This window comes from Ahaetulla prasina, chromosome 10, assembly GCF_028640845.1.
Source record: "Ahaetulla prasina isolate Xishuangbanna chromosome 10, ASM2864084v1, whole genome shotgun sequence".
Lineage (NCBI taxonomy): Eukaryota > Metazoa > Chordata > Lepidosauria > Squamata > Colubridae > Ahaetulla > Ahaetulla prasina.
In genome coordinates this window covers 8,151,809-8,178,633 of record NC_080548.1, presented here as the reverse complement: position 1 = coordinate 8,178,633, position 26,825 = coordinate 8,151,809, and the positions used below count along the sequence as shown (strand labels likewise).

The 26,825-nt window shown below is 38.9% G+C and overlaps 1 protein-coding gene across 1 annotated transcript in view; it reads left to right on the top strand.

Annotated features, from left to right (window-relative positions):
• Window positions 1-26,825, top strand: part of CSMD2 (CUB and Sushi multiple domains 2) — a 795,888-nt gene that overhangs the window by 507,726 nt on the left and 261,337 nt on the right. Inside the window, exon 13 of the mRNA XM_058195470.1 lies at window positions 13,002-13,184. Within this exon, the coding sequence (XP_058051453.1) occupies window positions 13,002-13,184 (183 nt within the window). The remainder of the gene's footprint in view (window positions 1-13,001; window positions 13,185-26,825) is intronic.

Here is a 26,825-nt window from a genome sequence, read left to right as displayed (position 1 = left end):
TGGGCAATTCTTCATTACACCCAGTGTAGACTGAAAGCTTGAAGATTAAGATTATTATTTTTTTTAAAAAAGATAAGTTTTCCTTCAAATTAAGGTTGAATCTTGGTGGTTTCATCAATATATTCATGTTACGTTTGCAGTAACATTTTTATTTTTCGATGGAGGGACTTCCTAATGAAGTTTTCAACCCTGGGCCCCTCACCCAAGCATTGTCAGTTTCTGGTGGGCCCTCACCCAAGCATTGCCAGTTTCCAGGGAAAAAACACTTAGTAGACTTAACTCAGTTTAGCATTTGAACCAGTGGTGGGATTCAGCCAGTTTCACACCACTTCGGGAGAACCGGTTGTTAACTTTCTGAACAGTTTGGTAAACTGATTTTTGGAAGAAATCATTAGGGCAGAGAACTGGTTGTTAAATTACTTGAATCCCACCACTGATTTGAACCCAGTTAAAACTGATGAGGTGCTGCCAGTGCAATTAAATGTGGACTGTAGCAAGTAGTTAAAGCCTTCCCATTACTTATGTGGGCTAGGGTCATAATCCAAATCTTAATACCCCATTGTCAGTTTCCAGAAAGAAAACATGACACTGAAGAAGAGAACTGTACAATTAAGGTCAGCTATAGCTCAGCTCGTGGATTATTCAAAAGGCTGATCTTGGAGAAAGAAGGATGAGCACTTTTATGTATTTCAGAGCAGCCTTTTATCTTGTGACATGAGCATGCATCAGCACTCCTTCTACATATCTTGTTTCTGTTTGCAAGCCATGCAACCTGTTTTCCCTGAGGCAAACTTCCTATCATTTGAACCAGATCAGTGAGATTTCTACAAGCTGGATTTGATGATCCTTAAAGTTTGCTGGAGGTTATGAAAATCAAAGATCATGATGACAAGAAGCCAACATACATATTTTAGGACTGTTTTTTCCAACATTGTCCTCTCTAGACCTATTGAGCTTTGGCCATTTATCTGGGCATCTCATGGATGCATTCATGCAATTTCTTGGCAGCAACAAGGAAATAGATTGCCAGTGTCTCCTTTCTCAATGTTTTTTTTTAACTTCCGTTCTACCATAAACTCTAGTGTTATTTCCAAGTTTCTCATCTATGAACCAACCAGGTTCTGGTAAGCTTTTCAAATGCAACCAAGATTGATATACTTATGCACAAACACACACACACTAATATAAGGTCTAGTTTATTGAATCCACTAATCCTTCAAATCAAAAGAGGAATAAAAAAAAATTGAATTCTTCAAAAATTGAAGAATTCTTCTTCAACCAAAGTATACTTTGATTGAGTTGTACTTCTGATGATATTTTGGATATGGTAGCATTATGAAAGCAGTTTGCCATTGCCTTCTTGTAAGTCCTTGTAGTAAAGCAGTACTTTCAGAAGTACTACTGGGGAGAAAAAAAGTGAGAGAAAGAGGTCCTTAACTGCTTGGTTGTTTTTCTGCTGTATTTCCTGATACCTCCTAGATTTTGTAGACAGTGTCAAAAATGGTTTTGATGACTTAGGATAGTCTGGACTGAAGATTGTTTTCTTCCTACAATGACAGAAGAAAAACATCTGACCAAAGTTAACATCCTAAAAATTTTATAGGATGGGAAATATAGTAAAATTTCTAAGTTCAAATAAAGTCCATGATTACTCAAGTATGTTTATCCTGTTTTCTTGGCAATGATAGCGTAGAGTTTAATTGCAATACCTTCTTGGATGTTTCTTCAATATCCTAATCTAATCACCAGTCCTGGGCTTTTCTGAAAACTTCCACCAAAGGACCAATTAAATTTGACTCTGGCTAACTTTCTGAGACTAATCAAAGTCAGTGCTGCAGCCTAGCATCTCATGGACATGTCTATGAATTGGGGTAACTAAACTTCTAAAAGAAGATAATTTCATTGCTACTATCAGTCATAATGAGTCTAGGGATTGTTCCCTCCCCGTTCCCTGCCTGGTTAGTATTGGGGTGGGTGTATGTGTGGGGTGGGTGATTTTCTCCTGAGTAGTCCTTGATTAGGGTATTGCTTTCTGCTAGATTGTTTGCCTGGTGTCAATCCTTGATCACCTGGTTACAGGCTGCTGGAGAGACTGTATTCTGGTCTGTTTGTTTTTTAACTTTTTTTAATAATCTGTTTTGAATGGGATGAACATGGAGTTTATCTCTATGTGTCTGCTGAGAACAGATTTGTCTGAATTGTAAGCTTCCAGGAATTCCATAGCATTTTTTATTTAGCTTAGTCTAGGATGCTTACAGTTTTTCAGTTGAAGCAACAGTATGATTGAGTCTGCCCAGGTTATTGTGAGATTAATGAGTGTTGTCATGACTGCCAGTTGGTATTCATGGATGTGCTCTGCTGGTCTTCATTTCTTTTTTATAACGTACATTGGTTATCTGTAGTGTTTTGAATGGTCAGGCATTTTTTGATAAATCTGATGAAAAAGTTAATTGAGCTAGTTTAGTCCCAACCTGAGCTGGTTTGGTTTCACAAAAAAACAATATCTTTGAGTTAATCTTCAGAATACAGTATCTGGTTGTTGTTGTTTTTGTTTGCATATCACACAACCTCAGCACTAGGTTATCCACTAAATTTAGGCCAAAAAAGCAAAATGCACCAGTACCGTATATGTGGTACCTTGCTCAATAGTAGTACCTGTGAGAGGGATCTTGGAGTCCTAGTGGATAACCATTTAGATATGAGCCAGCAGTGTGCAGCAGCTGTTAAAAAAGCCAACACAGTTCTGGGCTGCATAAACAGAGGGATAGAATCAAGATCACGTGAAGTGTTAGTGCCACTTTATAATGCCTTGGTAAGGCCACACTTGGAATATTGCATCCAGTTTTGGTCGCCACGATGTAAAAAAGATGTTGAGACTCTAGAAAGAGTGCAGAGAAGAGCAACAAAGATGATTAGGGGACTGGAGGATAAAACATATGAAGAACGGTTGCAGGAACTGGGTATGTCTAGTTTAACAAAAAGAAGGACTAGGGGAGACATGATAGCTGTGTTCCAATATCTCAGGGGCTGCCACAAAGAAGAGGGAGTCAGGCTGTTCACCAAAGCACCTGAGGGTAGAACAAGAAGCAATGGGTGGAAACTGATCAAAGAAAGAAGCAACTTAGAACTAAGGAGAAATTTCCTGACAGTTAGAACAATTAATAAGTGGAACGACTTGCCTTCAGAAGTTGTGAATGCTCCAACACTGGAAATTTTAAAGAAAATGTTGGATAACCATCTGACTGAGATGGTGTAGGGTTTCCTGCCTGGGCAGGGGGTTGGACTAGAAGGCCTCCAAGGTCCCTTCCAACTCTGATGTTATGTTATGTTATGTTATGTTATGTTATGTTATGTTATGTTATGTTATGTTATGTTATGTTATGTTATGTTATGTTATGTTATGTTATGTTATGTTATGTTATGTTATATGTTAAATATTGGTGGGACTCCAAGAAAAAGTAGCTATCATGCAAGACCATGGCAAAAAGTAGCTGTCCAAGTCCTGCTTTAATCAAGAGTGATCTATGGGATGAAGTTTGAAGGAATGAATCATGAGATAAATGCCCCAAATAAAGTAGTGCTGGCTGGAAGAGTGTGGTTTGATGCCAACCAGGTTGACCCAGATAAGTCCTGTAAATCTGTTAGGGACACAGTGGGTACCAAGCTAAGTCTTGTTTTGCAAGCAGAACAAGCAGACTTTTGTCCCAAATTTTTATTCATTCTTGCAGACATTTCTCCTATATCAGATGCTTTCTTCACCTAGCGTTCAAAAGAAATAGATGAGAACAAATGGTTTCTGCTGAAATAGACAGATAATATGGCTCCCTGCATGAAAATTCTAAGTTTCTCAACCTTTGAGTTGAACATTTGTATGCACAGGATCATTATTTTTATTGTACTTTCCCCACACTTCTTCCCTTGCTTTCTGTCACCTCTCCAGACTGACTGCTATTCAACTCTTAATGATTTAAAAGCTTAATGGAGTGAAGATTAAAAGGGGAGCAATAGCTCACATTGCTAGCTTGATATTTTGCTCCAGCCATCTGGAGCTGAAGTTGGTTTACTTCTTCCCCCCCCCCTTCTTTCTCCTTGACTTTATGAAGCTTCCTTTGTAAAACTGAAACATGAAGATGTGGCTCAAGATGACCTGCAGCTCTGCCTCAGTCCTACAATAAAATGTTCTGCTTTTCTTCTAACCAGAAATAAGTGGAACTTCATCCCTTCCAAGTTTGTGTTAGAACTGTTTCATCTTAAAGCTGTAAAGCTTGTCAGTGGTTTATTAATGTGTAGACCAGTTGTTTCCTTTATTTCTCAATGAGAAAAATTTACATCCATAGTGAAAACCTCTTTCTAGCAAGTGAAAAACTCTTTCCAGCATGCACTAAATTTCAGTGATACTTTACTAAGTTGACTTCTTATCTCTTTCTGTGATCTTCAAATACTTTGATGCACCCTTTTCTAGTCATACTCCAATTTCAATGGTGGGGGGGGGATGTTGTTTAGCCACATAACACAGCTAGGGACAATAACCTGGAACCAAGGAATGGATGCTTTTGAAACAGGACCTTGTGATGCAGAGCTGGAAAGCATAAGACTCTTTTGGACTCTGAACCTATATCTTCATTTAAAGAAGAGAATCTTAAAGGTGAAAATCAAAGATTGAGGGTTTTCACTCCTTCCTCTTGTTCTTCAAGGATCTGAAACAGGAGTCTGCAGGAATGGAATCCAGATCCAGGAACCAAAGCAAATAATCAAGACTCACTGTAGTGTTTATTAAGCAGTACATGCTGGAGGGGACCCCATGAGAACCTACTTAGTCTAGGTTACCCCTTTAAATGAAAAGATGCATTGATATTTAGACTTTTCAGGGGACAGTAGTGTAAAGAAAGGAGGGGACATTGGACAAAGGAGAGGACATTGGGCATGTATACATATTCATAAGTAATAAAGTAATAGCTCTCAGGTTACTTCCTGCCCTTCTGCTTTCTACAGAGAACAATAGTCTTTGTATCATTTGCATCTTGAGTTTCAAGTTCCAATGGAAATGTTTTGATAAACTGGCCGTTGTGAGCCAGATACTACAAGGCCACATTCTTTATGTCTTAATTTGTCTTAAGCTGCTCCATTCATCTGAGAAGTTATTTTTCCCAACACAGGATGTGGTCAAAATGTCAATAGGATGGTTGTTTGTATGCAGTCAAAGCTTTTCTGGTTTTTATTTATGTTGATGCAATGCATATTGATTTGAAACTATTACTCAAGTCCTCAAGTTGTGAGGTTTGTAGGATTCAAATCTGTTCTTTTGTGCCTATTTGAATTTTGCTTTATGTTATTTAGCTTAGGGGAGAAGATGATTGATGTTTAAGGGTAGAATTTTCCCTTTCCAGCTAGGACAGTTTTAATGGTCATCAGTGGTGAAATCCATTTTTTTACTACCAGTTCTGTGGGTTAGTGGGCATGATGTGGCTTGGTGGGCATGGCAGGGGAAGGATACTGCAAAATCCCCATTTCCTCCCCACTCCTGGGGGAAGGATATTGCAAAATCTCCATTCCCACCCCACTCTGGGGCCACCAGAGGTGGTATTTGCCGGTTCTCTGAACTGCTCAAAATTTCTGCTGCTGGTTCTCCAGAACCTGTCAGAACCTGCTGAAAAGCACCCCTGGTGGTCATGTAAAAGTTAGTGGTAAATCCTAATATTTTAAGGATGATACCATAATTAAAGTGAAACACATTCACTTCTCTTTCTTCTTCTAAGCCTTAGATGTTTCCTTTTAGCACAAACAACACAAACTGAACTGAAAAGTTTGTTCAGCTTCTAACATACCCTCCCTTTCATTGTATATTTTGGGCACAGATTCCGGAAGATGATGCAAATACCTTTAACGGTTGTATTGATTTTCCAGTGGTTGCTTGCATTCATATTATGCAGTGAGAAATTCACCCAATCTATTCTGAGGCAGCAACTGTTAATAGCAGCTGACAGACAGGATGTCTCATGTCCTGCTCTGCATTTAGTTATCTACAAAATAAAGAACATTTTCTCTCCTTTGCACTGAATTTGTTTGGACAATGTTTTTTTTTTCTTGTTTTTTTGGTCATTGTTTTTCAGTGCGTGTTGTTTATTCTCCCTCAGAAATTCCACATTTCTGTAGAAGGGAAAACATAAATGACCAGACTTCTTGTTTTTGTTTTCAGAATATATTCCAAAGAACTCTGAAGCCTTTGAAAATTTGTTGAAGGTCTTAGGTTGTATCGGTAAAAGACAGAGACATCATTCTGAAACAAACTTGTGCCTACTATATTCACCTCAGGTTGTAGTTATATGAAATGCTAGGTATGTTATAAGACCCAGTTCAAGATGATGAAGGTAAAAGTGAATTCCAGCAAGTTTGGATAAAAAGTGTTGAAACAAATTAGGCAAAAATTCTACTTATCAAAAGGTTTCTAGTTTCCCATTTTACTATTTTATAGAGAACGAGAATGATCTTGTTGTGATCTTTGGACAATCCTGTTTTTCATTTGTAGGGCATCTTCCTATAATATTAGATAACATTTACCTTATTTATACCTCTGTTCCTTGTTCTGACCTCCTCATCCTTCTCTCCTCTGCCAGAGGGGGAAAATGTATAGAATCGCATTCACAAACTAGCTGCCCATCTCACATGGTTGCCTGCAATCATCTTAGATAAAATTGATGAAATACACAATATAAAAACTCATACTAGCTGAACATCATAACTTAACCATCAACGAATTTAAGAGGTGTGCTGTATACCACATATGGGGACCCAGGCCTGGACAAAAGCTAAGTTTTCAGAGCTTTGCAAAAGGCCAGTAGGATCAGAAGTAATTTTATCTCAGAGGGAATGAAACTCCAAAAAGTGTATGCCACACTCACAGCTACATCAGAAAAGCATCTTTTCCTGGGTCCAGCTAGTCAACACTCTTTAGCCAACTGCAAACCGAGCATGACCTTCTTGCCAGAACAATTTGGGAAATAGTCCCATAAATAAGTACCATCAGCTTCTCTTCCTTGTATGATGATGATTGATGAGGATGAGGAGGAAGATGATAGTTAGATGCACAATCAGGTAGATATATTATCATGTTTACCTGTGAAAAATTATCATCACAGGATGCTAGATTATTCAGTAAATTGTTAATGTTAATCATTTTAATTATTTATTATGTAATAGTTTTAATTAAAATTTATTAATATTATTACAATATTACATGTATATTATGATGTAGATGTAACGATACTATCATTCCAAATAAAATAAAATATAAAATAAAACATTTTATCATTAGCATTTTATATAATAATTAAATCATTATTATTAACTAAAATTATTTTTATTGTTATACATACAACAGCACGAAACTACAGCTTCCAGTTCTTTACCTGGCATTGGCCTTCATTCACACTGAGTTCTTTCCAAGAAACTAGGATGCTGTGATATAGCGTTACAATATGTGTGCAGATCCAAAAAGCGTGGCCTTTTGTCATTGACAGGTGGACATTTTGCCAAAGCACAGATTTTGTATTATGATGATTGGTTGCACTCAACCAGATGTTTAATCTGGATTTAGCATTTTTTAAAAATCTACCTATCAAGTCCTTCCCAGGACCTAGGATAGGCAGATGTTATTTGATGGTGTTAAAGGTATTGTCGCAGGATGTGAGCTGCTGTTGGCATTTGGCTGGTGATCTTTGTCAATGCCTATGGTCTTCTAGCTGGCAACCGTGCTGCAGATGTTTTGGATTGCACCCAAGGCAGCTATCACTGTTGGTGCTACCTTTGCTTTCTTTTGTCACAGTCGTTCTACTTCTATTTGCAGGTCTTTCTATTTTTCTCTAGTTCTTTCTCTTTTATTCTGTTGTCTCCAGGTACTGCCATGCCCATTCTCCAGATTTCTTTTGCTTTTCTGATCAACAATTGTTAAGTCTGGCGTGTTTCATGACAGGTGCTTCTCTGTTTAAATTACAAAGTCCAAGAGCATTTTACCTTCTTTGTTTTCTATTACTTTGTCTATTTTGTGGTCCCACCAGTTCTTGCTTGCAGGCAAACTGTATTTCTTGCAGATATTTCAATGCATCATTGTTATTTTTATTATGGGTCGTTGCATAGTCAGTCAGATGTTTAGACTTGATTTGCCATTTTTACCCAGCTATTATTATTATTATCCCTCAGGTTATTATAAGGTAGTGAACCAGAACATTTGACTAGCACTAAGCAGACATTCTACATTCCATTTACTCCGTTCCTCCCCAAGCTAAGAGAAACATTTCTGAGTCTTTTCATGACTGAAGCTTCAAAATTAGATTTCTGTAAGGACAATTGATTAGAAAACAGGCATGGGAAGTTCATGCTCTGCCTCCTTTCACAAGGAATTGTAGGAAAAAACTAGTGAAGTATGTACATTTGAACATCCCAAGGGAATAACTGTAGGTAGTGATTAATTTCTTCCCCATTCTTCTTTGAAAGTCATACAATGCCATGCCATACGTTCTCTATCTGCCTATTTCTTTCTTTCACTCACTCACTCACTCATTCATTCATTCATTCATTCATTCATTCATTCATTCATTCATTTTGTAAAGCTGTCAATCTCATCTCAGTGACTGGGCAGCTCCCAAAAACTAAAGCAATAGCCAACACCAACACCACCCCAAATTAATTTTAAAAGCCTACAAACCAGGGGTAAAATCCAGCAGGTTCTGACAGGTTCTGGAGAATTGATAGCGGAAATTTTGAATAGTTTGGAGAACCAGCAAATACCATTTCTGGCTGGTCCCAGAGTGGGCTGGGAATGAAGTTTTTGCAATATCCTTCCCTGGAATGGGGTGGGAATGGGGATTTTGCAGTATCCTTCCCCTGTAGTGGGGTGGGAATGGAGATTTTGCAGTATCCTTCCCCTGGAGTGGGGTGGGAATGGAGATTTTGCAGTATCCTTCCCCTGGAGTGGGGAGGGAATGGGGATTTTGCAGTATCCTTCCCCTGGAGTGGGGAGGGAATGGAGATTTTGCAGTATCCTTCCCCTGGAGTGGGGTGGGAATGGGGATTTTGCAGTATCCTTCACCTGGAGTGGGGAGGGAATGGAGATTTTGCAGTATCCTTCCCCTGGAGTGGGGTGGGAATGGAGATTTTGCAGTATCCTTTTGCTGCCATGCCCACCAAGCCACGCCCACCAAGCCAAACCATGCCCACCAAGCCACACCACACTCACCAAGCCACACCCACAGAAGCGGTAGTAAAAAAAATGGATTTTACCACTGCTACAAACCCTCAATAAAAACACATTAAACACAGAAAAACCAGCCTCAGTGTTCAGTCAGTGCCTCATCCTCATAGGCATTGAAGAGACTCTCCACTACCAGCTGATTCCCAAGCATGATAGCAGAGCCCTGTTTTCAGAGCTTTCCCAAAAGCTGGTTGGTTTGATGTTCCAAATGGCGAATGCCATGGCAGGAAAGGTTCTCTTCTTGCCTCAACTTGTCTCCCCTTCCAGAATTGATGAGATTATAACCAGAGTGAAGCGATCCCTCAAATATCCTGATCCCATGTTATGTAGGGCTTTACAGTTCTTTACCAGCAACTTGAACTGCACCTAGAACCATACTGGTAGCCAGTGCAACTGACCAATCAGAGATGTAAAGTTTGCTGAGGAGCAGGCATAACTCCCTGTGCCACCGCATTTTGCATGTGCTGCAGCTTCCACATGCTCTTCAAGGGCAGCCCCATATAACTCACATTACAGCAATCCATTGGTGATGAGTCCAGGGTGGGAATGATTGAGAAGAGGTATAAATGGTATACAATATGAAGCTTAACCAAAGGCCCTCTAGGCTAGAGCTGGCATCTGCTCTCTGAGCAGAAGTCATGACTCATTAGCCACAACCAAGACAATATCAACTAAAAGAAATTAGAATTTCGGGCAGAAATGTAATCTGAGAAAGTATCTCAGACATGACTTCCCTAGTTCTCATGAAGACAGAGCAGAGGGAAAATACTTTAAGATTTGCAGGGTTCTATTATTATAACCTTAAAAAGGGACAGAAACTTACTTGTCTTTGGTTTCCAAGTTTGGCCTGCCTTGGAAAACTGGTATCAACCTTTTCACCTGGAGGAATGGTCGGATCTATGGATGGATAGAAGTCACATGGATGTGACCCAATCCAAAGCCCCCACCACTCCCTCATTCCAGGCAGCAGATAGAGCATCAGATCATGGAGCAGACCATCAGGAACAACTCCAAGATCCTTCTGGAACCTGTCAGAGGTACTTGTTCCCTGGGAGCTTCTGACTGAATTAGGTCCCATCTTTTTGCGGTGAGAAATAGCAACAGAAAACCTCAGTGGTTACCAGGGAGTGATCTGACTGTGACAAAGGAGTAACAGAGAACTCACCCAGTTCCAGATCTGAATGAAGACCAGATCCAGTGTATTATCACATTCCTTGTTTGATGGCTATCATGTAGCCATGAACTCCTGAGTTAGCCCAAATGCCACTCTCCGAAAAGGCAACTTGAAGTCTCCTAGAACCATAAACCTTGGCAACTCCACCACCAGTCTGATTATGCAGTCAAGAAGCTAAGGCAGGGAAGTTGCTATGCACCAATTAGTCAAGTATCTTAAAAATATTAACTTTATTTTTGGTTTAATCTATTTAATGCTGGAATGCATTAAAATTAATTTGTGGGTAATCATCCACAAGGGCTGTTTCTTCCATAATACTACCCAGGACATTTTAACTGTGACTTTTAATCATAGTAATGTTTTTATATAACATGCTATGTCAGAAGCAAGTAGAGCACAATATGGTTCAACACCTTCTGTCAGAATGAGACCATCTTAGCAGGAAAAAGGAATTCTCACAATCCCCCCCCCCCGTCATTTTGTCATTACCATCTCTGTGCCTAGCTTCTTTGGCAAAAGCATTGTCACTTTTCTGGATTCAGTTAAATTTTATTTCGGGGAAAAGGGGGAAGTCTATTGCTAGCCAGCTTTTATCCAAATGAGTAATGGATCGCTGCAAATCTTCAATAACTGAACAATTCTCTTTAAAGAAGATCTCTCAAAAGAAATTTTAAAGAGAGAAAGAGAGTTAAGATTTTTCACACTGGTTTTCTCAAATGACAAAAAACAAACTGGATAATGAAAAATGGCCAGGGTGACTGCAGGGTATGATAATAATAAAAAAAGGCAATGTTTTATGTGTGACACAAGCAGAGCTTTGGATGCATCATCTAAAAGAAACCCTCAAGGGAATCGCTGTTCTAATTGTCTCTTCAGCCTTTCCCATATTCTCTAGCAGTGCTCACATTTCCTTCTCGTCCATGCTTACCATGATTAAAAGTAGCCATAGGTCTTCACAGGCATGGTTAAAAAAATGCCAATATAGCTGTCACAATAATGTAATGGAAACTCCATCTGTTTTTATGTGCCCTGCAAACTTTTATTTAAAAAAAAAACCAGGTGGAACTTTGGCATTGTGGCATTGTTTCGGCCACAATCTTGACTTTTTGACATCCCTGATTAGAGGCATCTGCAGGTATTTGGATCTAAAATGGGGAAAGTGCTTCAGGACCAACATATACACCTTACTCTACCTGTCTCTATGCCCTTGACATTCTTTGAATTGAAACATGCATTGTTTGGGAATATTGCAGTTACCATGTAAGATCAGGAAAAGGAGCGTCTCCTTCTAAGGTGGTGTTGATAGGTATAGCAGGTGCACCTGTACCAAGTCAGTAGCACTTCTCCCACTTTGGATGCCGATACTCATTCCTTGGCTGAATGAACCCCAAGAACACAACATTCTAAGACATAATTCAGTGTTAGGCAAGCCAAAATGCTTGGCTTTGAGCCACACCCTAGAATAAAATCCAAGCAAATTAAATTTTATCAATGCAATTGATTATCTCCTCAACTCCTCAACATGGCTTAGGGCCTGGGTACTTACGGGACCGCCTGCTGTTACCGCATGCCTCCCACCGACCCGTACGCTCTCACAGAGAGGGACTTCTCAGGGTGCCGTCCGCCAAGCAATGTCGGCTGGCGGCCCCCAGGGGAAGGTCCTTCTCTGTGGGGGCTCCCACACTCTGGAACGAGCTTCCCCCGCGTTTACGCCAAATACCTGACCTTCGGACCTTCCGTCGCGAACTGAAGACACATCTTTTCATTCGCGCGGGGCTGGCTTAGATTTTATCGATTTTAAAATCTTTATTATTAATTTTAGATGGGTTTTAGTTTTTATATATTTTAAATTTTTAGGCTAATTATAATAAGTTTTTTAATCTTGCATTTTAAACTGTATATTTTCTTGTCTGTTTTTATTTTGCCTGTACACCGCCCTGAGTCCTTCGGGAGAAGGGCGGTATAAAAATCAAATAAATAAATAAATAAAAAATAAACCTGGCAACCAGAGAACAACAGAAGGAAAATGTTCATATCATTTCAGTGATTCACATGACAGTTTTGAATAGCTTTATCTTTAGGGGAAATTTGGTACATTTGTCTTTCTTCTTTTTCTTCCTTCAACTTGAAGTCTATAAACTTAAAAAGAAGAAGAAGAATGACAGGTACGGAGTCTTTTGTGACATCTACTTCAATCCTGACTTTTTTTATCTGTTTCTTCTATATCCAACTCCATATATGGACTAATTTCCCAGGAATTGCCTGCAAGATCAAAGGAAGAATATAGTCTTATATATAAAAGAATATATAAAGTAGAGAATGTGACCAGGAGCTGGGAGGGTCATACACTGGTCGTTCTTTACAGCTGACCTCTTCTGCCAGGACATTAGAAGTTTTCCCAAAGCATTATGAACGTAAACAAGCCTGACCTATTTTTATTATGAGTATGTGTGCGTGTGTTTTTGAATCCTTATGGAAAGAATTCCTATGATGGCAAGAGTAAAATGCCAGATAAAAAATTGCATGCAAAGATTTCCTTTATATTCCCTACTTTCATATCTTTATTTGTGTTTCTTCTAGAAATTGACCAGGGAAGCTGTGGAGATCCCGGAATGCTAGCATATGGCAAGAGAGAAGGGTCAACATTTCGCCACGGAGACTCGTTGACATTTGAATGCCAGCCTGCATTTGAATTGAAGGGGCAGAAAACAATCACTTGTCAAAAAAGTAGCCAGTGGTCTTCTCAGAAACCAGTCTGTGTTTGTAAGTCAGAGGGAAAGAATGCCCTTTCCCATTTAACAAGGGATATCTCAGAACCTTTAAAGTGAACAACTTGGCATGTTGGGTGCAATGGAGATGGGAATAAAACTAAACCAAACTTAGAGGTTCCATAACCAGACTAGCTTTGAACACCTATAGATGGTGTGAAAGAGTCTCATGTTTCCAAGGATTAACTGAAATTCGGGCATGGAGAAGGAAGCACCAGCTGCTTGATTGAGGAGGCTCTAGTTACAAACTCCAAGAGAGGTCACTGACACCCCAAAAGCTGTTGATCTTCAGAAGAAGCTACCATTCTTATGTCAGGAACAGCAGTCAACATTGTGCAAATTCACAATGCTGTACTGTGCCAAAATATCATAAGACTTAATGTGAAAACAGATTATCTGAGTCTTGACTACCTTGCAAGATTTCACCCATCTCTCTGTATATGTCCTGGAGGTCTATTTATACCACCCTAAGTGATGTTCTAGAATTTCTGGATGCCACATTGCATTTTAAATCAAGACCTAACTATCTTGCTTAGGGCACATAGCATATACACCTGGGGTTTAGAAGATCATGAGGGCAGGTTAGACCTTAGAGACCTTTCCTCCAAAGCCTTTACATTCTCCATTAGATAGGTTTAGTAATTAAGAGATACTCAATTCCGGGGTTTATGAGGTAACTACCTCCACTAATTTTATTTCTATAATGCCTTTCTTCCCATAGTAGCCCAAGAAAGAAAATAAGAACAGTTGTAGACCCTGACTAAACCCAATTTGATCCTTTTAAACTACAAAGAACACTTTGAGTCACAGTGACTAAAACCCTCTTAAAACCCCACTCATGGATGGATTATAGACTGAAATAACTAGTGGAAAATCTCTTCTAAAACTACTGAAGAAGTCCTTCTTAGGCGAGACAGCACTAGGGAAATAAAGTTAATCCAGTACCTGTGTCTGTCTGATGGATGCTCAACATAGCCAGCAGGCAAGACCTCAAAGGATAATCTGAGAATCCAGACAGAAACTGTCTCCCTCCGTCCCACCCTCCGTCCCACCCTCCCTCTCTCAATAAACTGTTTCTGCTTATCATATTTTCCATTTAGTGGTTAATTGTCTCCTTTCATCCCTCTTCTGATGCAAAAGGGCAATTATCACTAAGTTAAAAAATGCAAAGGTACAGAATAATAAGCAAGAGAGATAAGTCTTTTTATCTGCTCTACTTCTGGGGAGCTCCCTGATTCTCAGCAGGGACAGCCTTGCTTCTGTCTGAATGCTTCTCACATCAAACTGTCATCTGCAGCCATGGACGGAATGAAAGTCATGGTTGTTCTACAATGCTTCATCTCTGAAAAATGATGGTGCAATCACTTGGGCTAAAGGGTGCCTATTTGGGGAAAGTAACATCTGCCTCCTCTGGATCTAAGAATGCTCACCTAATCTTAAGATTTGCAAGTATTGCGCAACCTACAAAGAAGGTCTGGAACAATGTTAGTTTGCTATGCATTATATCCCATCCAGGTTTTTCCTCTCTGTGATGCTTTCAATACTTGTAGATTGGTAGCTGGGTATGACTCCTATGCATTCATCTTCCAGTGTACTAGCCCTACACATGTATTCAGATTATTCCTATGTAAACTAGAAGTGGAAATATGGAGAAAGAGCCTTCCCAACATCTCTATCCTTTATTAGGTCGAAGAGTCGGATCTAATGTAGTTCCCAGCTCTTTGTTTTACTGCATCTTTACTTTTTTTCTTACTAAAAGCCTTTGCACAGCCTCATGTGTCAGTGTTTGGCAATACAGTACAGGTAATCCTTGACTTTCTAAGGCCAGTAATTCAGTAATAAATCATTGCAGTCATAAGTAAAGGTGCCCATGTGACTTTTCCTGCCAGATTTGTTAAGTGAATCACTGCAGTTATTAAATTAGTAACACGGTTGTTAAGTGAATCTGGTTTCCCCATTGCCTTTGTTTGTCAGAAGGTTGCAAAAAATGATCGCATCACCCAGGACACTGCAACTGTCATAAATATGAACCAGGTGTCAAGCATAAGTGTAAATCACATAACCGTGGGGATGCTTCAGTTGTCATAAGTCTGAAAAATGGTCATAAGTCACTTTTTTCAGTGCTGTTGTATGTATGCACATCACTAAATAAACTGTTTTAAGTTGAGTACTACCTGTATTTTGCAGTGCTCATTAAGCAAACACATTCTTTTGAATGGAAAGTGCTAAAAATATTGTAAATTATGGTCACATGACCATGGGATGTGCCACTGGTCGTAAAAATAAGCCAGTTGCCAAGCACTTGAAATGTCACATGGCTGCAAGGGATGTGTGTGATGTGGGAGACCAAGGCTGTAGTTCCCCTTTAGTCATGGAAGGTAGTTCCATGTAGACCACATGGGACTCTAGGCCAGAGCCCTGAACTGTATGGTCAATTCAGGTGGAGAAAACTGGATCAAATAGCAAAGTCAAACAGATGGAACCAGAAGCTAATCTATTATGGGTAGAGTTACACAATAGGGCAGTTGGGCAGTTTATGGCTGAACCTATTGTGGGAATCAACCAGGCATTTTGTCTTAGCAGATGTACTGAATCCTGCAATACTCCACACTGACCTATTTTGAATGTACAAAGGTGGAGATGTGTAATTAGAGTCTTGATCGCTCACTCTTTATGAAAACCTGTTTCTTTAGAGTAACCAGGAACAGCCTATCTAAGATATTAGACAGTATAATATCTTATACTATCTAATGGTGCAGAACTTAGTTCTAGAAATGAGGCTTCAGTAGAGGAAAGATCCATAAGAAGGTCTGATTAAAAAAAAATGTATCTGTCTTTGTGTTCATACATAAATTGGTCATATTAATATTCTGCTTCTGTTTCTACAGCTTATAAGTGGAAATTGCAGACTATCACATCAACACCCAAGTAAACTGTGTAGGCTGTGATAAGAGTGTAACTGTGATTGAATACAGATGAGGATCAAACAGTAGATACATGTTGAATTGGATTGGTATAAAAGATATAAAAAGGAACTCGAATTCTGCATGTTCAAACTGTAAGGACTGGCACTGGTGTGAATTTTGAAGCAGAGGCGCATACCTCATACAGCACCCATATTAAACCCGTATGTTTAATGTGTCTATGGCTTAGAACAACATCTGTTTCGTCTAAATGGCATCAGAACCATTTTGATATAATTCAGACTAGTTTTGCACTTACATAAGTTGGTCATGGGTTTAGAAACATTAACTGTGATTTTGTTGTCAGGTTTGTTAAAATAAGGATGGATAACCATGTTTTTATCAAGTGAAGCACCTATTCTGTATTGGTCTGTTAGATTTGGCTTTGGAACTAAAAGCAAGAAACGGGTGGGACTGAGTCTACAATGAAAGGGTAAAGTTTGGGTTCTATCTCCCCATTTTTTCTCTTCATGGTATCTTCATATTTCTCTTACCTCCCAAGGAAAGGAGAAGTAGTTGAAACCACATGGGTCTTGGAGAGAGGGATTTAAACCTTAGTACAAACATCTGAGCAAAGTGAGAATGTTGTCTCAGCTATCATAGGATAGGTGACTTATGGGATTTTTTGACCAAGGCATCTCTTTCAAGTCAAATCAAAAAGGAAGGTTGAGGTGAAGATACTCAGGTAGCCATCTACCTGAAGATGTTTGTCTTTGTTTATGTGGCTCATCCTGGCCTCTGTGGCTTATCCCAGGTTATTTCCAGGTATGTAGAATGGATTCTAAGAAGAGCTTGGTTATAGTCCATCCCAGGGTGGATGGATTGTTTACCATTCAGTCTGTTAATTCTCAGCCTCAACTTCCAAATTGTCAGGTTGATATTGGTATTGTAAAATAGGTTTCTCAATAAGTTTGGTATAGCTGCTTGAACATGTAACCATAGAATGGTAATCATTTCATCAACTTTTGTAGAAAGATGTTTTATACAGGATGAACGTTGGGAAAAAAGAGCCATAGTCCCAGCAGACCAAAATGGCAGGTGGTTGGAGCTGTGCCTTATTTCTGGGTCCTGAATGATAGCATCAAAGGGATTGGCAAAGAGAAATTAATGTTTACCAAAAGCAGCAAGGTCTCCTTGCCCATCTCTTTTCATGTCATTCTCATATCTCAGCTGAAATGCAACACTTGAAAGGAAACATGGGGTGGAAGGGGTCTTTTAAATAAATATGGTTTATAACATTTTTGGCTGCAAAAAAACATCTCTCAAACGAAGAAACATGGACAAGTGGGTGGCTGCCAGAGGATTTTAGATCCATCACAGCTTGACCTTTAAGCTCTAGCAGGGTCCTGGAAGTTTCATTTTCTTCAAGATGCATATTCTTGAGTATCCTGAGAGTAACAATCGTCTGAAAATTAATATTATCTTTGTGTGGATGAATTACTTTTCTGTGTCAGAAAAGCACATTGCTGCAATAGGTTATCTGCACTGAAGTATGTGAGCAATTGAAACAATCAAAAGGCTGTAGTGTGGTGGTGAAATAGGTCTGTTTGAGTTAAGTGTGATTGTTTTCAAGTGTAAGGTTACATTTATCTGACTCATTCAGACTTTGTTCTTATTTTGTTGGCAATTTGTTTGAAAATGGGAATCTCATTTATGTGCATCTAAAGAAGGAAATAACACTTTTCAATTTGAAAGAGGAAAATTATGTTTTGGTTATGGATGTCTGGATTTTTCTGTTCTCCACATAATGTGTCTTAAAGATGTACTGTATGTTATATTCTTTATAATTTAATATTCAGTTTTCTCCATGAGAACATGTTTTTTTTTAGTTCATTAAAATTCATGAGATACACCCCGGGTTGCTCTATCATATTTCTTTACAGCATTTGAGTAAATACACTCAATTTGTGGTCTATCCCATGATTTGATGACAGGAAAGAACACTTTTTGTGATAACAATTATGACAGTCATCATGTAAATCTCACTCTCTAAGTCATATACTTGCTTCATTTTGGCCTTTGCTTGTGTCCTGAATCATGTTTAAGGAAAATGAGAAGCTTTGTGTGTTTCTCCAGAAATTGCAAAGAAGGTGGAAAAGAAGATATGCAGAAGAAAAGTACAGTTGTTCCTTGACTTACAACCATAATTGAGCCCCCAATTTCGGTCGTAAGTCTCCATGGTCATAAAGAAAGTCAACATGTAACCATGCCCAATTTTACGATCTTTTTTGCAGCTGTTGTAAAGTGAATTTGTCAACTGTAAACTGAATTCTGTGGTCATTAAATGAACATTGCAGTTGTTAAATGAATCCACTATGGGATGGTTTTGCCTAGAAATTAAAAGTAAATACCAGTTTCAGGCAAAAACATTGTAAAGCGTGGTCACATGACTACAGGGCACTTCAAATGACTGCCAATACAGGCTGGTTGTTGAGTGTCCAAATTATAGTCATGTGACTATACAGGGGAAGCACAGACATCAAAAGTTAGAATCTGGGTCATCAGTCCCATTTTCGGAGCCTGTCATAACTTCAAAGAGTTGCAAAACAACCAGTTGTAAATCAAGGCTATCTATACTGGTGTCTGTCCTTATAGTGTCTCTCCCCAGGGGATCCCAGTTTATTTACTGTTTATTCCTACACTCTAGGAGTGGGTTTCAAAACCCACTGCTACTGGTTCGCTCGTAGGCACTCGTGCATGCACACAACATTTCTGCGCATGGACAGAAGCATCCGGGCAGGTGGGTGGAGCCTCCCACCGCCACCACTACTGGTTCACCTGATCCGGTAGCAACCTACCACTGCTACACTCATTCCTTTATTTTAATGTTTGATTCCTTTGAACTGACCCAAAATGACTGCCACAGCAGCTTACTATGAGTTAAAGGCAGTGGTAGGATTCAAGCAATTTAACAACCAGTTCTCTGCCCTAATGATTCCTTCCAACAACCAGTTCACCAAATTGCTCAGTAAGTTAACAACCAGTTCTCCCCAAGTGGTGCGAACTGGCTGAATCCCACCACTGGTTAAAGGTCAGGAGAACTGAATATAAAACAAACATATGCTCTGAACAAATAATTATTCACTTGAACTGGATTTGTCTACTCCTATATTTTCTTAAATTTTAGGCTCAATGACTGGGAGAATGCAAGGAGATGGTGCAGACTACGAAAAGAGTCAGGATGGCCCAGTTTCCTTTCCCAAATTTGCAGTTGACAAGTAATTTCATTGAAGGCTCCCAATTTTGAAATATACAGGTGGTTATTAGACCTGAAGGGAGATAGGAAATACCCAATGTGCAATCTTGATTGCATAATTCCCTAGTCTAAAGCTGTGTCTGCACACTAAATCACAAAACAGTCAACCATTTTTTGTTCTAGCTGGTTGGCAAATGTAACTCTATCATTAGTTATGGTTCAATACATCATGCCAACCAGAGATATCCTTGGCAGGAATGTCAGATAAGTTAAATGGTGGCTGCATTTATGATGTTAAAGCTCAGAGATTTGGAATGTGTGCTACATGTATTAAAAAAAGATGGGTTTTGATTGTGCAGTTGTAGCCACCATCTTAGTTTTTTGACACATGGGGAACCCCCATAGATGCCTCTGGTGCCCAACCCAATATATAGATACCAAGGTGGGAGGGATGCTGGTTCAGTCAGGGGTGAAATCCAGCAGGTTCTGGAGAACCGGTAGAGGAAATTTTGTGTAGTTTGGAGAACTGGCAAATACCACCTCTGGCTGGCCCCAGAGTGGGGTGGGAATGGATATTTTGCAGAATCCTTCCCCTAGAGTGGGTGGGACTGGAGATTTTGCAGTATTCTTTTCCTGCCATGCCCCCCAAGCCACGCCCCCCAAGCCACACCATGCCCACCAAGTCATACCCACAGAACCAGTATTAAAAATATTTGGATTTCACCAATGAGTTCAGTGAATTTCGGGTAAACATGTTGCTCCAATACAAGGTAGATTTTCTGCTGCATGGCTGTGTTGCATTCATTCAAAAAATAAGTGGAACTAGTTTTCCCCAAACAACAAGTAACTTGGCTGATCTTTGAGCCAACTCAGGTTAGGTATTCTATCTTTTCCCAATAAACTGAGCATCTTTTTCCTCCTGACCCCTTCCTTCTCATTGATCCCTGCTCTCCAGCTCAACTTCTGTTTCCCTTCAGTTTAAATGTATGCAGCCAAGTTTAATCTGTGGGGAAATCACCAGCAGTGTTTTGTTTTAGTGTGTTGCTTTGCTTTGGGCATTATTTATATGGAACTTGTTCCTGAAGAAAGGAAATGGCAAGTTTATTTTTCTCTCCCTGCAAAACGTACCAACTTGCAAAGACTAAATGTCTGGATATTTAACTGCCAATTGTTCTACTTGAAATGTGCTTTATTGAAGTTTTCTCATAGCATCTGTTTATCCACAACATGGGCGAAACATAGATTTGGAGGTCCAGTTTTGTACTGATCGTTACTCACAAACCCTTTAATCCGAAGGCATCTGAAGGATGGGGAGTTGAAAAGTCAAGAGGGTAGCTATGCTCATGCAACCAGAACTCCTCTTTTATATGAGTGGTACAAGTAAAAGAAGGTCAGAGTTTCAGTCTTTATGATTGTGGCTGCCATTTTGACCCCCTCCTCTAAGTACCCCTGTTTTAATGTTATTCATCTTGTTTTTAAGTTGTGTATTGATTCATTTTCAAGCTACTGGCAGTACAGTGGGAAATGTTATATGTGAATATGAGAACATTTGATGATTGGGAATAGCTTGGAGTTTGAGAGCAATATCACTTAAGAAATAAAAGGGTTGAATGAAAGGTTAGCTTTAGTGAAGTAAAATAGTAGTTTGCCATACATGAAGTTTCTCATTACTACTACTTCTTTGGAATGATTCTCAGTCATCCAGGTCATGGTTGTTCCAAAGATGCTTTTTCAAAAGGCAACTGGACTTCCTTTGTTTTTCCTTGCTTCTCATTTTGCTTCTCGTCCAAGAAGCTTCTTAGAAGAACTGAATAAGCTTCTTGGATGAGAAGCAAAACATCTTCAAGGAAAAACAAACAAAGCCCAGTTACCTTTTGCAAAAACACCTTTGGGCCAGTGATTCATTATGTAATACACATTTGTTATATATACATTTTATGTTTAACTTCATTAAGGGTTTTATATAGGGTTCCAGCGTTGGTCATGGTTTTGGATCGAGATATCTTTCCATGTGCTGTGGATCTTTGGATTTGTGAATTCTTAAAGAGGGTGGGTTAGGACTGTTTTAACTGTACCATGAGAAATGAAGAATGAACCAACCATACTACAAAAATCTATGGAGATTCTCAGTCATCCAGGTCATGGTTGTCCCAAAGGTGCTTTTTCAAGAGGCAACCGGACTTTCTCATTTTTCTTTGCAGATGTTTCGCTTCTCATCTAAGAAGCTTCTTCAGCTCTGACTAGATGGTGGGGATTGAAAAAGCTTCTTGGATGAGAAGCAAAACATCTTCAAAGAAAAACCAGAAAGTCCAGTTGCCTCTTGAAAAAGCACCTTTGGGACATACTACAAAAGTGTCACAATGACATAGTGTAAGCTGCCCTGAGTCTTCGGAGAAGGGCGGGATATAAATGCAAATAAAATAAAATAATAAAATAAAAATATAATTCAGTAGCAAAAAACTAAACTCTATGAAATTTGATTGGCATTAGAATCTTGCTAAAAAGTCATTAAATCTTATTCACAAACTCTGCAAAGAGAACGGACATTAAAGCGATATCTTGAGATGCATAATTTATAGCCTTGTCATTTAATATTTAAAATCTGTCAGACATTCATTTATGAGTTTCATTTTTGCTAAGGTTTTAAGAAGCTCAGTTGGTATAGATATGGTGCCGCCTCTGTAGTTTTTGTATCTCTTTTTTAGTTCCAAAATACTTTAGGAATGTTAGTGGATTTTCAACAGGCACAGCTTACATTCTGGTTCCAGATGATGACAGGGCAATCTCACAGCAATTGCCCTTCTCAAATCTGGAGGGAGGAAAAAAATATGTAATTATGGAGGTTCCAGACGCATTCTGCTGCTACAGTGATTGATTACAAGGCATAACTGTTCTTGCTAATTACTTACATTTGCATAGTTTTACTTAACCTATCATTCATTCTGCTGCCAAGATTCAGATGTTTTAATGATCTGGAATTTTATCAGACTTGGAAGGGGTGAGATCATAAATGTAGACAGGGAGGTTGATGATGCAGGTTAAGGGGGAACTGGGAGAAAGAATTAAATGCTAGGAAAGGATGACTTTGAAATTCTTCTGTACCCATGGAGGGTGGAAACTTCATGGCTTCCCTTTTTTTAAAATTTAGAAATCGGTTTCATGGACCAGGGGTCTCCAACCTTGGCAACTTGAAGCCTGGCGGACTTCAACTCCCAGAATTCCCCAGCCAGCAAAGCTGGCTGGGGGATTCTGGGAGTTGAAGTCCGCCAGGCTTCAAGTTGCCAAGGTTGGAGACCCCGTCCTACACTACTGTAATGTGTCAGATTCCTCCTGTTCATGTACCTATAGTACAAAATTGCTTGTGTGTTTTATGACACTGAATTATATCTCTGTTTTCGCAAAATACTTTCAATCTCTCCCTATGTGAAAATGTATTTGTTTTACTGCCCCTGCTAGTGCGTTTCAGTTGATAACTTAATTAAGGTTTGGATTGGCCTGTTTTCCCCTTTGTCTTTGCTAGTTAGGGTGGTGTATTTTGATTTGCTGTGATTTCATGCTACATTTATGAAATGTATTTTCCATCCCATGTTTTTGTTTCAGTTTGATTTGGTTTTTCTTTCCTTTTTTTTTTCTTAAAAGGAAGAACATCAGTGGGGTTGTTGTTGTTGTTGTTTACAAAAAAAAATTCAGTACATACAAAGTAGAGATATTTTTATCTGGAGAGACCGCATTTACTTTAAGATCAATTTGGCACACAGTATGTGGAGTTTCTTTCCAAGAAAAAGAAAATTTCAGATACATTCTCACTGATGGCATATACTAGGCTTGAAGAGCCTTTGTTCACATAGGATTCCTTATTTTTATGGATTAACTGCTTGTCCTGTTTTCCAAGTTCACTAGGCCAGAAACTGAACAAAAGTCAGGATTTTCTTTATATAATTTAAAATAATGATTTAGACAATTCCAAGCTTCCTGATTGCTTTGTGATTAAATCAAGTATGATGTGTTTTTTGATCATGTGTAACTGGTTGTGGTGGGAGGCAATGAACAATGATAGAAACAGTTTGGTTAAGTTATTGAAATTAGCCAGAACAATGTCATCTTACTTGCCATTTACTATGGCTGAGTAAAGAGATTTGGTTTGTTCCCTACAAATAAAGTTTGTGATTATTGCTGCTTGCTGAGATATCTATTATTATAAGTGACCAAGTAGTACATGCACAGTTTCTATTCTTGGATATTGACCTTTTCCTTGGCTTTCACACAACTACAGAAGACTTGATATAGGAAGTCACCTCTACTACTTCCTTGCTCCAGAAAGTGACTGGGTTGAAGGTCTGAAGGGAAAAAAGCTTGTTAGTTACTGGCTTCTGTGTTGTCATATCCAGCCAGTTGTCCCTAGTTCTACTTGTTAATAAGCTATGTAGAGTGCTTATATAAGCAGAATGTAGGAAATAACTAACATTATAAAACAGTGGGTTGGGGTTTTTTTTATTCATCAGTGCAGAATTGTGATTTATTGTTGATTGGTCTGTGTAAGTTTTTTAAAACCTTATTTACGGAAAGAGAGTATTTCAATTGAAGAAACTTATAAGCCCAATAAGTAAATAGAATAAATAGAATAGACCACTAAGTTGATCTGAAAAATTACAAATAGTTTAATTAAATAAATAGGCATTTGCAGATCTGTTTTGATAAGATGCTTGACCTTGCAGAAATGTGGTGACATACCACAACCCGACAAACTTGTGCAGGAATGTCAGCCGAATATAATCAAAATCAAGCTGGAATTGATATGACTGACAACAATTTTGATGTCAGGGGATATTGAGTATGTGTGTGTGTGTGTGTGTGTGTGTGTACGTATGTGTGTACGTATGTGTGTGCAAAGGGCCGGGATAGCTCAGGCTGGTAAAGAAGCCTGTTATTAGAACACAGAGCCTGCAATTGCTGCAGGTTCAAGCCCCACCAGGCCCAAGGTTGACTCAGCCTTCCATCCTTTATAAGGTAGGTAAAATGAGGACCCAGATTGTTGGGGGGGCAATAAGTTGACTTTGTAAATATACAAATAGAATGAGACTATTGCCTTATACACTGTAAGCCGCCCTGAGTCTTCGGAGAAGGGTGGGATATAAATGTAAACAAAACAAAAACAAACAAACAAAATGTTCATGCAAATTTGTCATCTGTGGTGTTGTACCATGTTAGTCTGCAGTTTTTATTTCAAAGGCATTCCATTCCAGCCCTTAGCACAGCAAAGTATTCATCAGACATGTTCACAACCCTAATTTGACTTCATCTGTCAGTTCATTTTATTTAAACAGCCCAAATAATTTTACGCTGCTGTTGAAGTTTCATATCCCCGATAATCCTCTAGATAGGCCTTTTGGGCACCCAAAATAATTTCTTTCTCCTACTATAATTTTTCACTTCTTAAAACACAATGATTTTTTCCCTTGTTAATCTCATAATGACTTGATTATACCTGCTGAATTATCCATTTCTCTCCCCATCATAAATCGCCTGCTATTTAAGAGTATTGTCTTTTGAACATAGCGCCTTGCATCTCCTTTCAGGATTATAAAATTCAGACTGTGATCAATAGTTTCTCCTCGCTATGTTTCCAGAATCACTCTATAATTTTCTTTTAGCTCTAATGACTTTTTCATAGAGGTCAAATTAACTTGTCAATTGGTCATTACCTCCTTTTTGTCATCATTCTTCCACTTCCTTCCTTCCTACAGTGCACTTTGTCAAATCAAGTCCTAGAACAGCAGTTGGGGAAAATGAAAGATAGTGGATAAATGCTTTGTTTTGAAGTAAGAGTTTGGCTTGGAGGTGATTCAGCAAATGAACAAAAATAATTTAATCCTGCCACCCCCATTCTTCCTTAAAAAAACATAAGAAAAGTTAAAATACTTGTTTGTTGGAATTCATTGTTGGAATGTATTTCTTTGCAACAACTGAAAAAAAAAAAAAAGTAGGGATTGTAGGAATTTAGCACCCACCCCCCTCCTAGAAGAATGAAATATTCTAGGAAATATTTTAAAAAGCAGAATATTATACCTTCCTGGATGAGAAATGGAGAAACATATTTTAAAGACAAAGGAGCTCCCTGCAACTTCCTGACTCCCCCCCACCTTTGTCAATGGGCCATTAAAAGCCTCAGCTAAGCTCACTCATTCTCCCCACCTTTGTCAATGGGCAATTAAGGCTTCAACCAAGCTCACTCAATCCCCCCATGATTTGCAACACAATACAACTGAAACTCACCACATGGCAAGGCTCAAGCAAGCTTAAGAGACAGCCAGCAAGGCTAGCTAAGACTCCCACCCCCTGGGAGTCTGACAACCAATCAGGATACTCTTCCTGTGCCCCAGAAAGGTCAAAGCTCAGAAAAATCATAAAACCAGGGAGCACACAGGATCTCAGGCCCTTTTCTGTTCAGGATCTCAAGCCATGTGATCGTGACCACCATTAAACCATCTTTCCAAGCAGCCTCCATGTTTCCAGTGTCTTTGTCCCCACTTGGAACTGAACCCAGATGGATATTTCTTCCAACACTACAATACTACAAACTACAGTACAATCAAATGCCAGTATTTGAAAGTTTGGATCTATGGTATATACTCTATGCTCTTTTGTTTAAGTAGAGTTTCCTGTTTCCTGTTTCCTGTTATAGTTAAATAGTTAAGCAGCAAAGCACATGGTGACTGTACTCTTTGTTTGCTCTGTGGTGCTTTATCTAAAACAGAATTTTCTAACATTGTTACAGCAGATTTTCTCAATCAGGTAGCCTTAAAGCATATTGGTTTATAATGCCCAGAAGTCTCAACCTTCTCAAATGGGAACACGTTTGTCAACACATCATGGAAAGGTGCATTAAAATTGTCTTCCCCAACTTAGTGTCCTTCCAATTGTGATGGATGCTAGAGATAATGGAAATTGTAGTCTAACATATCTGGAATTGTTCAACTAGAAAAGTTGTTTTCCTATTGGACCTGATTATCTGTAAAGATAATCTGGTTATCATTTTTTCAAGATTGAGTGATATATAGGCAAGGAGAAACTATGGAAAATCACCAGCCAAAAAATAGTGCATGATAAATCCCAGCTTGATTTGGAAACGTCTATCAAGGTTCCAGGTGACAGGGAGACATGGGCTTCTCTGGACAAAGAGATTCATTTAGCATACAAGATTTCTAAATATTTTATTTTCATATCCAATGCTTTATATCTGTTTCTCCCACACTGGCCTTGGATTTCCAGTGTTTTTATTGCTAAATCTGAAGCTGTTATAAAGAACACTTGGATAACCTTAATGCTTGATTGTTTCATGCTGTCAGGTTTCTCTCAGACCATTATTTGAACTGAAGTCTTGCAGAAAGGGACTCGGGGAGATAGCTCTTGTTAAGATTAAAATGAAGGAAACCAGCAATTGCAGACTAAGATTCTAAGTGTAGATTTAGTAGGCCCA